General features: G+C 40.7%; 1 protein-coding gene across 1 annotated transcript in view; it reads left to right on the forward strand.

Annotated features, from left to right (window-relative positions):
• Positions 1 to 16710, forward strand: part of LOC119778450 (ephrin type-B receptor 4a-like) — a 66222-nt gene that overhangs the window by 37188 nt on the left and 12324 nt on the right. The window contains exons 2-5 of the mRNA XM_038277665.1: positions 539 to 609; positions 3302 to 3589; positions 8724 to 9114; positions 13217 to 13369. Of these exons, the coding sequence (XP_038133593.1) occupies positions 539 to 609; positions 3302 to 3589; positions 8724 to 9114; positions 13217 to 13369 (903 nt within the window). The remainder of the gene's footprint in view (positions 1 to 538; positions 610 to 3301; positions 3590 to 8723; positions 9115 to 13216; positions 13370 to 16710) is intronic.

Here is a 16710-nt window from a genome sequence, read left to right on the forward strand (position 1 = left end):
AGGTCTTGGGTTTTATTGGGATACTGAATCTTTGCAGAGCAGCACAGACTGTTGGGGAGCTGGCTGCATGCCTCTCAAAAGCAAACCAAAAAAATCAATCCCATTGTAATCACAGATTGTGACCGGAAGGGCTTAAATCTTTGTATGTGCGCTCGTCTATGTGTGTATGTTTGCATCTACTGCTCTCAGTGGACAAACACAGGCTCCTCACTGCAGGTTCAGTGCGACCACAGGCACGGCAGACCGCTGGGAACAGAGGGGGACGTAGGGGAATAAAAACAAACATGAGAGGAAAGACAATTTAGAGGCTAGTGGGAATGTTCAGTGTTGATGTAATTGACTGGTGAAACTCCATCTTCCGCCCTAATCCTGGTATAAGCCGCAGCTCATACTTGGCAGAGAACTTGGGTCTTGAAATATGTTCCCTCTGTCATTTTGATTTGTTTCCCTGCATGTAAATCAGTTTTATACATGTCGTTTGTATATTTCCCGTTGCTTATGATTTTGTGGGATTTCTTTTTTATTCTCCTTTTCACAGAAGTCCTGATGAACACTAAGAGCGAGACGTCTGATCTCAAATGGACCATCTTCTCCCAAGACAGATCTGAGGTATGTATCGCCATCATGGCCGTGATGTGATGTGTATATTTCAACACCATCCCAGCAGTGGGTTCGGGTCTTTGGCCTCCAGCGGTTTCTTTGTTACTCTGGTCATAAACAAATTCCTTTTACAGCCGCTGACAGAACGGAGGAAACGTCAGCCTGACTGTGCCGTTTAAGTATATGAAAAGCAGATGCTTTGATATATCCCATCAACCTTGGAGTCGCAGTGACTGGCTGCCCACAGTTTCGGATCCCCCTCGCCAGAAAAAGACATATTTGTAATTTGATCAGTTGGAGAGTGGTTACAGCGGTTCTTTTGCCGGCAGCATCTGTGACCAGAGCTGCTTGACTTGCTGCTGCCTCTGAAGGAAAACAGTCAGATCTTTGCTGGAGGATGGGGAGATGGAGAGAAGGGCACGGCGTTTCTGTTGATTAAAATGCAATCTAACGCATTCCACTAGCCTCCAAACATTTCACAGTGTTAGCATCATTTGAAGGAGCTTATCAAAAAGCCTCATGCTGTCACAAACATTAAGGTGTTTGTTTTTAACATAATGTCACCATTAAAGAGTACAAACCTGTTATTTAGGTGGTGATGACAAGCAGGAGCGGCGCCATGTCACACGGTGTTTGCATCTGGCTCTTTATTTTTAGTATTAAAGGAAGATGATACTCTTCTTTAAGGCAGATAGAAAAACACAATTGTCTTTATTAAATGTTGTGCACTAATTTTATTTAAAAACGTAGTATTAGCTTGACATAAAAATGGGTTTTAATCACATCATAACCTTAGATTTTTGGTTTAGTTTTGTGTGATTGCAGCTGTCAGTCATTTAAAATACAAGTCAACTATGTTTCTGCAGGAAACTAATAAATGTCACGTTTTTACTGATATATAATCCTATATTTAATAGGTTTAAGGACTTTTTTTCCTATTTGCAAATGTAAATATATAAACAAAAGTATACACCCTACCTCATGTAGCTAGTGTTTAAGATAATGTCAGGGAGGCTGCTCCTGTAGCTCTATACCAGCCTCCACTCATCATTTTCAGCTGTGATATTTTTTCAAGGAGTACTTTATGTATGGAGCCAGTTTCATGTCTGCTCACAGTAGACATATAAACAAATCTTCTCCCGCTTATTCCGTCCGGGGTACCCATCTCCGGCAGTCTATGAGACATACAACCATGCACACACAGTCCCACCTATGGACAATTTAAAGAATCCAATTAACCTAACAGTCATGTTTTTGGACAGAGCCGGAGTACCCAGAGAGAACCCACACATGCATGGGGAAGAATTTGTTAACTCTATGCAGATAGACCCTGGACAGGGAATCAAATCTAGAACCTTCTTGCTGAAAGGCAACAGTGCTGCAAACTGTTCCACCATCCAGCCCCTACAGTTTATGGTTTTGGTGGTTGTGAAGTTGCAGAGTGCAGGTCATCTGATTTTATGATGCTTGGCTGGCAAGGTCCTCCAGCAGCAAAGAATCTAAAAACCATGACGCTTCCTCCACCATGCTTTACAGTTGTAGATACACCAGAGGTTGCTTTGCATGTCGTCCACCTGTAGACTATTTTCCAAACAAGTTACCTTTTTTAATCTCTTACAGGACAAAGATGTTGCTTCAGTTTTCTTCCTGAATGCCTCAGACAGCTCTATATATCTTATTGTATATAAACAAGCTCACCCTTTGAGTTTCACACAACAGAGTTCTCCTTATGAGCGTGTCATATTCTTATGTAACTTTTTGGCCATTTTAAGAATGTCAGGTTTTTTTGCTTTTCAGAAATAGCAGGTTTTAACTGCATTTTTTTATTACCATTTTGTTTCAATTCTTTGATAATGTTCCTATTTAAAGTAATTCCAAATTGCATCTATTTGTCCTAAACCTGCAGGCTTACATAGTTGCCCTGATTTTTTTTCCACATGACTGTGTAACTCCCTCTTCAGTATTTATTACCATTTTTGGATCTTTTCAGGGTATTTCTTCCTTTAAGTGGTTTAGACCCGTTTCTGAGTGCTTCCCTTTCATTCAGACCAACACTCTGCCACCCTCCACAAATCATGTGCAAATGGATTTTTAAAGATTTACATATTTACATAACCAAATTTCTGAGCCTCGCGTTCAAGCAAATCTACTAAATTTCGCCTCAAGTATGTTAATTTCTTTCTTGATTCACGCTCCTGGGAACGCAGTGATGCCGAACATGTTTGCTGTTGTTTCAGAAGTCAAACATTAAAGCTTTTCTCCATTGAGGCTGGCTCCTGAACAAATGAAGACTTCTAAGGAGAGGTTATGCCTGTTATGCACTCGTTATTGTGTTTTAGTCTATAAATGTGTTTGCAGGGGGAAATCTCTGTCTTGGATGCAACGTGAGGCAGTGTGCCTTGCTTGACAAGCGAGACTTGGATTCCCACAAGCTGCGATGCAGCTCAGTGGGAAGAATGATTTAACAACCCAATTTCAATTTTAGGCTGCATCAACATCCACAGCAGGCCAGATTTTTCCCTCAGGTCTCCGGCAGGTGGAACGCAGAGGAGCCAGAAAAGATGTGGATGTGCCTTACTGGGATTAATGTACTTTTTTAACAGGAGTTATGTAAACACGTCGGCGATTTTTAAACCTGCTCACAGGTTTTCTGGGTCAGATGGATTTTTTTTGGTGCTTGACAACCTTTTGTTCTCTCCAGTCACAGTGGGAGGAAGTGAGCGGTTTGGATGAGGAGAGCAACAGTGTGAGGACCTTTCAGATCTGCCAGTTAGAAAGCTCTTCCAGCCAGTGGCTGCGCAGCGGCTTCATCCAAAGGCGAAGCGCCTCTCAGGTTTACGTGGAGCTGCGTTTCACCATGATGGAGTGTTCATCCCGGAGCACGCATCACCGCAGCTGTAAAGAGACTTTTAACCTCTACTACTATGAGGCAGACTCCAACGAGGCCACAGCCACATACCCGCCCTGGATGGAAAACCCATACACCAAGGTATGACCTCCTGACCTTCCATCTTTAGATTTAAATAAGGATATGTTTAAAAAAAACTTCCATTGCAAAATAATACATTTCCTGCTTGATTTATTAATATATTTTAGATTTTTAAATAAATGGATGCGTTGATACTATTAGGAGTCAAAAGTTCTCAGCAAGACTTGCAACAAAACCTTTCCTTACCAATATGGCTGCCGTGCCAAACCTAAAGATGCTATGAAAGCTGCATACATAAGCTATTTATTAGCCTTCTCACTGTTTGGATCTCATTATGCTATGGTCAAACTTTAACAAAACCCCTCCCCCACTCTCTCCTCACGCTGAGTTAAAGCTCAAACCAAGCAGGTTTTTAAGATATCTGAACCTAACGAGTGTTACCCTGATTAGAGTTCTTAGGAAATCTTTTTGATTGGGCAATTAGGACTTACCTGGCCTGTGGATTACCTCCCTCCTGGGGTTCACACCTTTTTTCAACAAGTCAGACAACCTAGTAGCCTACGGCCATCTGTTTCCTCTCTACCGCGCCCAGTTAATGATAGCTCCTATTCTCATACAATAGCTCTTGTTATTTGGACCAGTTTAAGTTTAGGTGGCTAAAAAGCCCCTAGGATGTTGTCTGCAGGGCTAATTTAAAGACCTCCTTATAATTTCATGAACCATGCTCTGAATCTATTTTATGAAAAACCAAATCAATATGAATAGAAATGTGAGTAAATATGAAGAACACTTGGTAATCAGAAGATAAAAGTTAACTAAAAATCCCATTTGGATCTCTAGAAGAGGCTTTTGTAGAGCAGACGGAGTCATACCGCAGAAGGAACCAGTTCAGGCTGATCCTCTTGAGTTTCCTGGGTGATGGATTAAAACTTCCTCTACTGAATGGGAATGCTGTCATGTCAAGTGTGGTGCGATGATAGCTCAGCTCACCAGTTGTACTTCCTATTTGACTGCATGACCTGAGGTTTTTTCTTCTTGACTGGATGTTTCAGTGTTAGCTCATATTTAAGTTGGGTAGATATCTCTGGTCTTGGTCTCTGGCCTTTGAGAAGCAGAAGCCCCTGATTGAAGTAGAAACTCAGAACTCAGTAATAGACATAGCCTCCTGGTTCACAGAGGTTCCTGGTTCTCCCCTGGCTTTGCTTGTTTATGTTTCCTTTGTTAATGTGTCTCCTGTGACAAGTCCTACTTGTCTTGTCTCCTTAAATACTCTTCTATTCAAGATGTACCTTTTTGCCAGAAATTGGTTACTTATATAAGGACAGAATCCCTTATTTCCTTTATCTTTATCATTAAATACCATTTGAATTTTTTTTCCTCAATCAAAGAAGGAATTGGTCACGCATTAATTAACTGTGCTTTTGGATGAATATTCTTGGCCTTGACATGAACAGAGAGAATTAACATGTTGCTCACGCTGCTTAGTACAGCTTTGAGATACAAATACTTTTCTCTCCTGAACGATCACAGTGACTCTTACTGGCTGACAGGATATTCCATTGACCAGTTTACTTCCAAAGGTTTCACTTCTCCTTTTTCTGACAGTGTCAGTTAGAAAACAAATCAGTAGTGGTCAAAATCAGAATCAACCCGTCTGCCTTTTTTAGAGATAAACCAGAAACCTGCAGTCTGTGTGACTCTAAAACATTCTTCCATATTATGAAATATTGACTTGATAAACATTTTCTAAGTCATATGTGCCCTAAAGAACATGAATGATAATCACTAATTGAAAATATCGCTTTCCTCTATCATTGCCTTTCTCCACCTCTTAACTAATAGGTGCGTTCGATTTCGGCGTAGGCGTCCTCCAAGGACCCAGTCTACCGGGGCTGGGTCCTTCGAGGTCCATGTAAATAAGGGGCCCGGAAGAGTTTGGATGTGGATTCAAATGGGTTCAACCTTCTCCGACCTTCCCCGTCTACACACTCTGTCACCTAGCAACCATGACAGTTGACACGCAGAGCAGGCAAAGGATGCATACCAAACTTCTCACTATTCTGGGTGCTAATAACATTTTTGAGGAGTTTCAGCAGCAGTGCCATCATCACGAATATCAGATTTATAGTCCACACATGGCAGAGATATTGCATCTGCAGTTAAATGTCAGCCAAACCCATTTACACTGGGATCAAAAAACCAGACATTACCCACCACATACACTATATTGCCAAAAGTATTTGCTCACCCATCCAAATTATTGGAATCAGGTGTTCCAATCACTTCCATGGCCACAGGTGTATAAATTCAAGCACCTAGGCATGCAGACTGTTTTTACAAACATTTGTGAAAGAATGGGTCGCTCTCAGGAGCTCAGTGAATTCCAGCGTGGAACTGTGATAGGATGCCACCTGTGCAACAAATCCAGTCGTGAAATTTCCTCGCTCCTAAATATTCCACAGTCAACTGTCAGCTGTATTATAAGAAAATGGAAGTGTTTGGGAACGACAGCAACTCAGCCACGAAGTGGTAGGCCACGTAAACTGACGGAGCGGGGTCAGCGGATGCTGACGCGCATAGTGCGAAGAGGTCGCCAACTTTCTGCAGAGTCAATCACTACAGACCTCCAAACTTCATGTGGCCTTCAGATTAGCTCAAGAACAGTGCGCAGAGAGCTTCATGGAATGGGTTTCCATGGTCGAGCAGCTGCATCCAAGCCATACATCACCAAGTGCAATGCAAAGCGTCGGATGCGGTGGTGTAAAGCACGCCGCCACTGGACTCTAGAGCAGTGGAGACGCGTTCTCTGGAGTGACGAATCGCGCTTCTCCATCTGGCAATCTGATGGACGGGTCTGGGTTTGGCGGTTGCCAGGAGAACGGTACTTGTCTGACTGCATTGTGCCAAGTGTAAAGTTTGGTGGAGGGGGGATTATGGTGTGAGGTTGTTTTTCAGGAGCTGGGCTTGGCCCCTTAGTTCCAGTGAAAGGAACTCTGAATGCTTCAGCATACCAAGACATTTTGGACAATTCCATGCTCCCAACTTTGTGGGAACAGTTTGGAGCTGGCCCCTTCCTCTTCCAACATGACTGTGCACCAGTGCACAAAGCAAGGTCCATAAAGACATGGATGACAGAGTCTGGTGTGGATGAACTTGACTGGCCTGCACAGAGTCCTGACCTCAACCCGATAGAACACCTTTGGGATGAATTAGAGCGGAGACTGAGAGCCAGGCCTTCTCGTCCAACATCAGTGTGCGACCTCACAAATGCGCTTCTGGAAGAATGGTCAAAAATTCCCATAAACACACTCCTAAACCTTGTGGACAGCCTTCCCAGAAGAGTTGAAGCTGTTCTAGCTGCAAAGGGTGGACCGACGTCATATTGAACCCTATGGATTAGGAACGGGATGTCACTTAAGCTCATATGTGAGTCAAGGCAGGTGAGCAAATACTTTTGGCAATATAGTGTATCTGACACAATAACCATTCAAAAACTACTTTCATTAATTTCCGACTGAACTGTTCACATACTTGTATAATATTAAACAACACCACTGTCTGGTGTAATTGACCTTTTTTACTGTGAGCATAGAGCTGCTGGCTTGATTGGACAACGAATCACGAGATATCCAAGGCTATGTAGGATACACCAGACTGGTCCTTCAAAACGGGCAAAAAGAAGTCTGTATTTGCCGGTCACATAACAAATCTTCCAATCCGAACAGGCCTCGGCATCGCACTCTGCATAATCGGTCGACAAATCTGGTCTTCGAAGGACACGGTTGCCGGATTCGAATTCAGCAAATTTGTGTTAAAAATGCTCTGTTTGAAATAAATCCCTTTGTGATGTCATAAGGGGAAATAAGCTGTCTTTATCGGTAGAGCTACGACCCTCATCTAATGTGTTCTGTGATCCTACCTCTATCTTCACGAACTCTCACCGGTTGTCATGGTTGTTGACGTGGCCTTTAGGAGGACGGAGGTGTCCAAAGCCAAAGCAGTTTGTCCAGAAAAGGGCAGAATAAGGAGATCTTTCGTTCAGGCTGTCCACCTAATCTTAGAGGAATTTTCCTACAGAAACAGTTAACACATTTTCTGGGCGCCTCAGTGTTGATATATTTTTGTTATTGTCAAATGTAGAACAATATGGGACCTTTAAAATTTAATACAGGAAACACAAAGCCAGCGCACAAAATATGTTTTTTTTTGTTGCCAGCAGAAACTCAGTGTCCTCTTGCATAGTATCAGCTATTATCTTAACAGAGTCAAAAAGACAAAAAAAAACAATGTCTTGTTTTTACTGTTTTAAATCATTGTGAACAAAACTGTTTGCAACTGTGGACAGCTTCTGATTTATACATTTCTTAGTGTTTTTATAGCCTTTATTCTGCTGAGCTGCAGCTTCCTTATTACAAATAATTGCCATTTGTTTTCAGAAGAATGTGTCGACAAATTATTTTAATTAATCTTAGACAAATTTCTTTTGTTTTGGTATCCATTTGGCTTACTTATATATATATATATTTTTTTTTTGCAGGGCTCAAACAAGTTTACAGAAAAGTAGAAAATAGAATAGCTGTATTTGTGTAACTCATTACTTGAGAGGTTTTGTCACTTTTAGTCCTTGTCCAAGCTAGGTTTTTCCCCCCAAGGGAAGAGGCGCTGTTTTAAGTCTCTCCTTGTTTTTATGCTGAATCGGTTGCTAATCTTCCAGATTTTCTTAATATCTACAGCTTTTTTGCAAATGCTGTAGATATGAACAAATTGATTCTACTTGAACCTTTCTACATTATTTCTACATAACAGCCACAAGGCTGGTTTCTCATAGCTTTAAAAGGGCAGCGTTTCACAGCATTGACTTGTCAAGCTATGATATTTGCACATCTAGTGTCAGCACCTAATATTGTAACCTTGTCTGAAATACAGAGGTAACGACATATTAATTATGATTAATTGCTTCTAAGTCTGCAGCTGTAGCCCCAGAGTGTGTCGTCACTTGTGTAACTGAGCGGTTGCCAGGGGGGCTGTGCATCAATCAATTTCTGCGGTGTGTTTGGGAAAATCTTGGGTGCTTTATATGATTTATTATGTCTGTTTAATCAACTAAACAGATTGACACGTGCAAAGTTGCCAGCCGTTTGTGTTTTTAACTTTGTTCTCTTACGTAACGCCTTTCTTCTTTTTCCTGTCCTAGGTGGACACAGTGGCTGCAGACTTTCTCCTGAGGAAGGGTGGGGAGAGGAAATTCAACGTGAAGACCCTGAGGCTCGGTCCGCTTACCAAGAGAGGCTTCTACTTGGCCTTTCAGTCTCAGGGAGCCTGCATGGCTTTGCTGTCCGTCAGGGTGTTCTTTAAAAAGTGTCCTCCCCTCGTCAGCATGCTCTCCTCTTTCCCCGAGACAGTCCCCCGTTATTTAGTGCAGGAGGCGCAGGGTTCGTGTGTGGAGCACGCTGCCCTGCAGGGTCCCCGCCCTCGACCCCCTAAGCTCTTTTGTGGCGAAGATGGCCAGTGGGTGGGGCAGCCGACCACTTCCTGCGCTTGTCTACCTGGATTTGAATCAGTGGAGATGCAGACCCGCTGTGCAGGTAAGATCCAACATAAATATAATTTTTATAACAATGCATTTATGCTCTAAAGCCGCACAGTCTGGCTGACTAAACAAGAAACAATGAGGTTTGAGGATGGGGGGGCCATACTTGGGGTTAAAGTGTTTGAGAGGAAATAAGAGACTGAGAAAGTTAATGAGGCGGGGGGGGCAGCTGTGAAACAGCGAGGATGACTGGAGCTTTACTCATCTCTACAGAGGAAGAGCAGGGTCAAAGGGCTACTGCTGCAGCGGCTCGCAGTTCAGCTCCGACAGAAGGAGCACTGGGGGGGGGGGCAGGAAGGTGGTGCTCTGGGTGAAGATTGTATCAGTTTGAGAACATCAAAGCTAAGCACACAAGAAAAGAAGGAAAGAGCAGAACGATTCTCTGAGGAGCCGTGCAGGAGCCTCCGTCTAATGAGTCCAATTAACATGCCTCATGCACAAACACTCCCAACGTGCATGCTTAGCACATCCCGCCGCCACGGACAAATGCTCAGCGCTACCAACAAAGAAGCATAAGAAAGAGCAGCACATTTTCTCCTCAAAAGTGTGGTTTTAGCTCTATGCTTGTGGAAAGCAGGATCCAGTTTGATCTCTCTGGGAGGTATAATGATTTCATTTGACAACAAAAAAAGGAATAACTTCTAGCATTATGTTTCTGGTGAAGTGCCGTTTCCAGCATTCTGTCACAGAGGAAAGCTGTGAGGAAAAACACTCAGTCGGCCATAAAAGGAAATTGCCTGCATGTAGAGATTGGATGTTTAATTTACTTCATTCGCTGGTCATTTTTGCAAAATGAAAATGACACCTAGGTTTAAAATTAGAACCATTTTTGCTGTTCCTGAGACAGTTCATATGGATTCAGGCTCAAATCTAACATCTAGAACTTATGAATCTTGTCGACATGATTTAGTGTCATCAGGGAGCTATAGTGCAAGTTTTCATCGTTGTCTGGGAAGTAAACCTTAACAGGGATTTTATATCACTTCATCACACTATACACGCTGGTGTGGCCATGCCACCTTCTCACAGTGCAAAAAAAAAATAGAATAGAAATCATCACAGCCATTTAAACCCACCTGCTGTGACTGCTTTCACTACAAAATTGTATGTCCTCGAATTAATTCTGCAATCTTTGCCATTTTATCCTTGAAAATATGAAAAATGTATACCCCTTTCATGACATGAAAGAAGCATGAAATATTTCCAACTTGACTAACATTTTCTCCCCAGAAAATGATTGGTAAATCTTTCAGATCACTCAAACATGCAGCGCTCTTTAAAAGCTTACTTTTTTTAACATCACATTCAGTTAGAACTACTACTCAGACGTGTCACATTTTGACATTAAAAACATTTTAGATGTTTAATATCTTTAACAGATTTTTTTTAAATCACAGTTTCCTCAAGTATTGTATGTAATGCAATGTTTATGCATTAAGGAAAAATGAATCTACTTTCAAATAGTATAGTTAACAGGAGCAACATTTTTTTATAAAAAAAAAATTCCTCAGATGTTTGAAAATGTATTCAATTTTGACTAATCTGATGCATATATCTAATCTTATAAGGCATTTATTTTGGATAAATGTTATTATTTAGCTGTTTTATGATTTCTGCTAGGGTAATGGGTTTAAACTGCTGTCATGACTTCATTATTTTGTCTTAAAGCATTCATTACTTCTACACAACAGCTTGTTATTCACCTTATTGTTTGAAAATTTTTAATTCCATATGTTATTTAGAAAATCTCTGCATAGCGACGTTCTCACAAATTAAAAAATTGTTCTCATATGTGGGAAAAATTCCTGAGGCAAAATGTCATTCAGAGGCCGTTGACCCCAAGAGTCCCGTCACTTTTCACAGGAAACAACGTTATAATTGGTGTCAGAGTTTATTGTTTTAAATCTTTGGAGCTTGAGCTGCCGCTCTGAGCGCAGAGCGTAAACACTCAGACTGTAAGTGGCGTCACTGTGACAGCTCTCTGCACGTTCACATGTTGGCCAAGGCGAATGCTGGTCTGTAGAGTGTTTCGCTGTCTGGGGCGGGGGTTCAAACTCTGGCACCAACTGGTGACGATTAGCATAATTTTCCTTGACTGTTAAAAAAGGGAAATAATAGTGATATTTAATGTCTATTGTTTAATTGTTTATAGATTCCTAAAAGTGCGACACAAGGTTTGGGACTCTGGTTGTTGCATACTAAAGATGCACATCTATCCCTCTGTGTGCCTATCCACCTGGTCCTTTGGTCTGTTGGCTTTTCCATCTTTTTGTCTATCCATCTGGGAAGTCCTTAAAGATGTCATAGAACGCAAACCCGAGTTTACATTGCCATAGATGAATAACGATAGTTCAGTGGGTGAAATGGACCTACAGAGAACTTCAAACCCCATCAACACCTCCTTTCTCTGTAAATCTCACAATTCTAAACGTCCACCATAAAACGGGCAAATCAAAAACAAAGCACGTAGATTTTGTCATGATCCTAGGCGGGGGGAAGCACGGGGCCGCTGGTGTCCAGGCCCCGGAGCTCACAGCTCAGTTCTGCTGCTCTGTAGTCGACCAAAATCGCAGACGATTTTGGGTTCCCCCTGGACATTTTTTTTAAGCATGAAAAGTAGGACATGTCCGGGAAAAAGTGGACATCTGGTCACCCTTCCATATCAACAATTTTGATGTTTCAGTGAGTGACAGGTTGTTGCTCTGATGCGTCATTGCTCAGCAACTTCGCTCGTTGTTAACCAATCAATCAACCAAATGTATAAACATATTATATATGTGTATATATATATATATGTATATATGTGTGTCTGTGAGAATACTGGGGGAAAAAAACAAGTTTAACAGGAAGAATACTCTACTTTAAGTTCATTTAAGTTTTATTTCTTCACACCCCTTTTCACACCATTTACATTAATCAATGTCATTTCTCTGGCTGTGTATACCAACAGGTTTTGTTTGGAGGGTTTTGTTTCTATTCATGTTCAGGCGAATTTAGTGAGTTTGGAAATTGGGGTTTGGTTTGGTTGGTGTTAAATAGTCTTTTTTGTGTGTATTTGGTTGATTCATTTATTGTTGTTTGTCAAATTGTCTATCTGAATTTGTCTGAAATAAATTCATGTTTACTTATTCATGGTCCGTCTTTGATACTATTCATACACCTATGAGTCTGTTCCTTTACCTTTTCATTAATCTATCCATACAACAGCCCATCCGTCTCTCCATTCAACCATCCACTTACATCCAGCCATCTCTCTTTTGCTTGATTCTTTTTTCCCTGTAATTGAATCAATAAATGTTTCCAAATATTAGTTTATCTGTGACTCCAGCCATCCTTTCATCCATCCATCCATGTTTGCTGTATGAATTTGGCAACTTCCCTATTAACAGCCTCACCGCTGAAATTGTTGAATCTGGAAGTGTCGTATTTGAATGTTACAAATGGGCCATAAACGGACGGAGAAATCCACACTGGAGGACAGGGAAATTGTTGAATAAAAATGTGCAGGAACCTTGGAGCGAAGGCTTGTTAGGGCTGTGAAAGGAAGATTCTTCACCCCCTTTCATTTCAGGTGTGGTTTCTTTGAGTTGACAGAAAAGAATCAGATCAGACTCAGTCTATTTGAATATTTTCACTTCCACAGAATTGGGGTTTGAATTTAAAACCGACTCAACAGTTTCCTGAATCTGTAAACAAAGCAGTTTGTTTTCTCACTAGGACTGTGAAGTATGTGGTCTCATTATATAGATCCAGCCCAGGTGAACCCAATGATAGGCAGATGTCAGTGACAGACAGGTTATTTGCACTAAATTGACTATTAGCATCAGCCTCATTATGGTGATTGTCTCAATTTATGACTCTCATTACACGATTGTCTATCAATCTGAAACCATCTGCCACCGTGAGTACAGTGGTGGACAAAAAAAAAAATAACGGATGTGTTTGCAAATTGAGTTTGACCGAGGTCTGTGGAGGACAGAGAGAGTGTGACAATTTTGCATAATGTACTTTGATGATGAAAGTCGTGTCTGAAGTTGGAAAAGGAAGAAAAAAATGATAATCTCTTCTCATTTAATCTCCCACTCTGTCATCTTCAGCCTGTCCTGTTGGTCAGTTCAAGTCGGGCACAGAGGGACGCTGCAGAGACTGTCCAGAATACAGCCAGGCCCCCAGCAAGGGGACGGAGGTGTGTGCGTGTCGTTCTGGGTACCTCCGTGCAGTTTCCGACCCAGCAGAAAGCTCCTGCTCCAGTAAGTCTACATTAATCAGTCATTAATCCACACTCTGTGTTGGTGCTAAGCAACCGCATTATCTACTCCCTTGGTCTCAATGTTTAACTTCTCCGGCTTGTCTTCACATTGTTTTGTGTTTTTGACACCTCTGGTGTTATTTCCCTGCTTCTCTCTGGTGTTCTTTAGCCAGTTAGCCTTTACTTCCTTTGTGTCCTTTGTGGCTCTGCCGGCTTTCAGATGCATGTCCTTTGTGACAGGTTGCTGGGGGGTTGGGGGGGGGGCTTTTTCAGTGCTGATGGTCTGAAGTAACACCTCCATGTGGATTCAGGAATTTTACATTCTTATTTTTGAATGAGAGGCTCTCAGTAATTAGGGGTCATGTCTGAAGGTAGAGATGCCCATGAAGAGGATGAGAAGGAAATAAGGAGCATCAGGTTTTTGACTTGTTCTTTTTTCTGCAGCTGTGATGTAAAATCCAACCAAATAAGTTCATAATAATTTTAATAACAGCAGCGATAACTTTAATTGCAAAGGCTTTATCTTAACTATTTATCATTTAATTTAGCTGTTTATAATATATTCAAATTTAACACTTGATTGCCGACGCATATCTCAATACTGCATTTCCTTATATTACTTTTTTTATTAATATATATTACTTCCCTCTGAAAACAAAGCACTGCAACAAAGTATTAGGTCTATGGCTGTCAGTTATAAAGCGTTAATAACACGTTAACTGTTTTAGACTAGAAACGCCAACATTTTTTTTTAACGCACATTAATCACGCATCAAAACACATGCACCGTTCGTTTATGCTCTTTTTGTTCCCGGGCGCTCTCTGTACTTTTCGTTTTACCCTCGGCGCTTTTCGTAGTTCCAGGAATGCTAAGTGTGCGGGAGAGACCGCAGCATATCAGATCTGTGCTTTGAATGGGCAAAAATGGCCAGCTGACAAGGTATCCTGAATGATAAGTTTCTTTTTAAAGTTATACCAGAAGGCTCTCTTGACAAAACCAGAGTCCTCTGTCTATGTTGTCCAGAAAAAACGAGCATCTCACTGGTTTCATAACGCAATGTCCACTTTATTTTAACAGTACATGTTTATTTTTGTCCTATGTTTTTAAAAAAAACGTAAGTTTTTGAATAATTATTGGCCAGAATTTAAACAAGGATATTTTCATTCTAATTTCTTAAAGGTGCTTTAAAATAATTTAAACATTTTTTTGTATAAGCATGTTTTTTACATGTCATTTATTTCACAAATGCATTTTTAAAATGCCAAAATAGGCTTTTACACTTTCGAAATAAAAAGATAAAATATGCGTATAATTTGCGATTAATCTCGAGTTAACCGTTGATATTATGCGATTAATCGCAATTAAAAAATTTTAAAATTTGACAGCACTAATTAGGACGCTTTTTTGCGTTTTTTCTTTTAGCAAATGTGATGTGTTCTTGGTCGACGGGTGTTTTTTTTGCTATGGATGCTGCCTTAGACGCCATCTTTGGTTTACATACCCTCCACATTGATAGGTTATTCAGTGGTTTGAAAAGTATACCAGGTTGCTCCTGGACAAATAAACGATGGGCTGTTAAGGAAATGTAGGTTGTTCCTTTAGAGAACAATCTTTTAACCAAGCTGATAGATATCAAATGATTGTGTTTCTTGTCCATCGCAGTTTTTTATTAGACGAGGACCTAACGTGTTGGTTTTTGAGATCCTATAGCCTACTTCATGTCATCAGACAGGTTCTATTTTTAACCCTTCCTTTATCCTACAGTTATGGCAATAATCAGACCTGGCTGTTGATGGTAAAACTGAATAAAAGATGGTTGGCGATGATAAGCTACTTTTCTCTCTTTGGGCCAGTCTAAATTTGCATTGCTTCATTCCCTCGATAATTTATTCAACATTTAAAAAAAAAAAAAAAAATGCCTTTTTTATTGATTCTGTTTAACTTTGTCTAATGTGAAATTTAGGTGAGAAAAAAGTGATTGCCAAATAATAAGAAAAGTGTCACAAATGTTAAACTCCCAAGTTCTTACAATCCCTTATTGGGTGTGATGTCGTCCGCCATGGTTTATTAAGAGCACCATCAGCGCTGAAATCACCCGCAGATTCAGTGACAAAAACTCTCTGTCTCCACGGCAGTAAGTGATACTGATTCACAGAGCCTGAGTGGTCTCTCTCTGTTTCGTTATGCTTGGCTTCAGGCAATAGCTATCTACTCAGAATGTTCAGGCAGCCATCATTATCGTCGTGCTTTAGATGAACCTAATTGCACCAGTTGAGTTCTGCAAAAACACGCTCCTGCTGTGATGCAAAGCTGCTGCAAGACCACTGCAGTTTTTAATGGAAAAATGTAAACAAGTATGCATTGTGAAAAAAAAGACGTGAGCAGAGAGCATGATTGCGTTCCTGTTGTTTTATTGAAACTGAGTGACACTAAAAAGTTTCATATTAATTTGACCCTTTAGTAAAAAAGGAACTACTTTTGCTCTCAAAGTATTTATTTTGAGCCAAATAAAAGATCTAATATAAAATTTAGAAGTAATAATTTCCTTTTGATTTTTTATAACCATCAGAAGTGTTCTGCATTTATTTTAATTTTAAGATTATTTCATATATAAAAAGCTAAAAGGTTTTGCATTCCTTTGCATTCAGTCTCCTTTACTGTAAATAAAATTCAGTGCTACAAATCTGTGTCAGCCGACCTCTGTAAATGTCTAAGAGGTTTTTTGCAAGATTAGTGAATGCAGATGGGTCAAGGGTTCAAATTATGGGGAAGGTTACAAAATGTTATCTAAAGACATACCAGAAACTCCTGTGGTTGAAATGGGAAAAAAAAAAACTACCAAGATGTGGTCATCCAGCTAACCCGCCTGGCCATAGGTCAGCATTAATAAGAGAAGTGGCCAAGAGGCTCAGCCAGCGGCAAACAAAGAGTAGCAAGAAAAAAAAAAACTTTGAAGCAAAGCCGTGAGAAGTCCTGTTTCCAGTTTGCTGCAGGCCCCGTAGGAGACACAGCGGCCATGTGAAAGCAGGCGCTCTGGTCAGGTGAGATCAAACCTTAACTCTCTGGCCTACATACTGAAACTGTATGTGGCTAAACAACACGCATCATGCTGTGGAGAAGGTTGGGTGACTTCCTTTTTTTTTGTATTTTAGCTGCGGTAAGTTAGTTTACTAAAGTTCATGAGGTGATGGATGGTGCTGGTTTTCTGATTGTAAATCCATTAGAGGCTTCAACAGAGTTGAGACTGGGCTGGATGTTCCCCTTCCAGCAGAAGCCCGATCCTAAACATACAGAGATATAATTAAAGCTAAAGATGGAAATTTAGTAATGTGTTGTTGACA

Source organism: Cyprinodon tularosa, unplaced genomic scaffold (genome assembly GCF_016077235.1).
Source record: "Cyprinodon tularosa strain WSP-4 unplaced genomic scaffold, ASM1607723v1 ctg101, whole genome shotgun sequence".
Taxonomy (NCBI): Eukaryota; Metazoa; Chordata; class Actinopteri; order Cyprinodontiformes; family Cyprinodontidae; genus Cyprinodon; species Cyprinodon tularosa.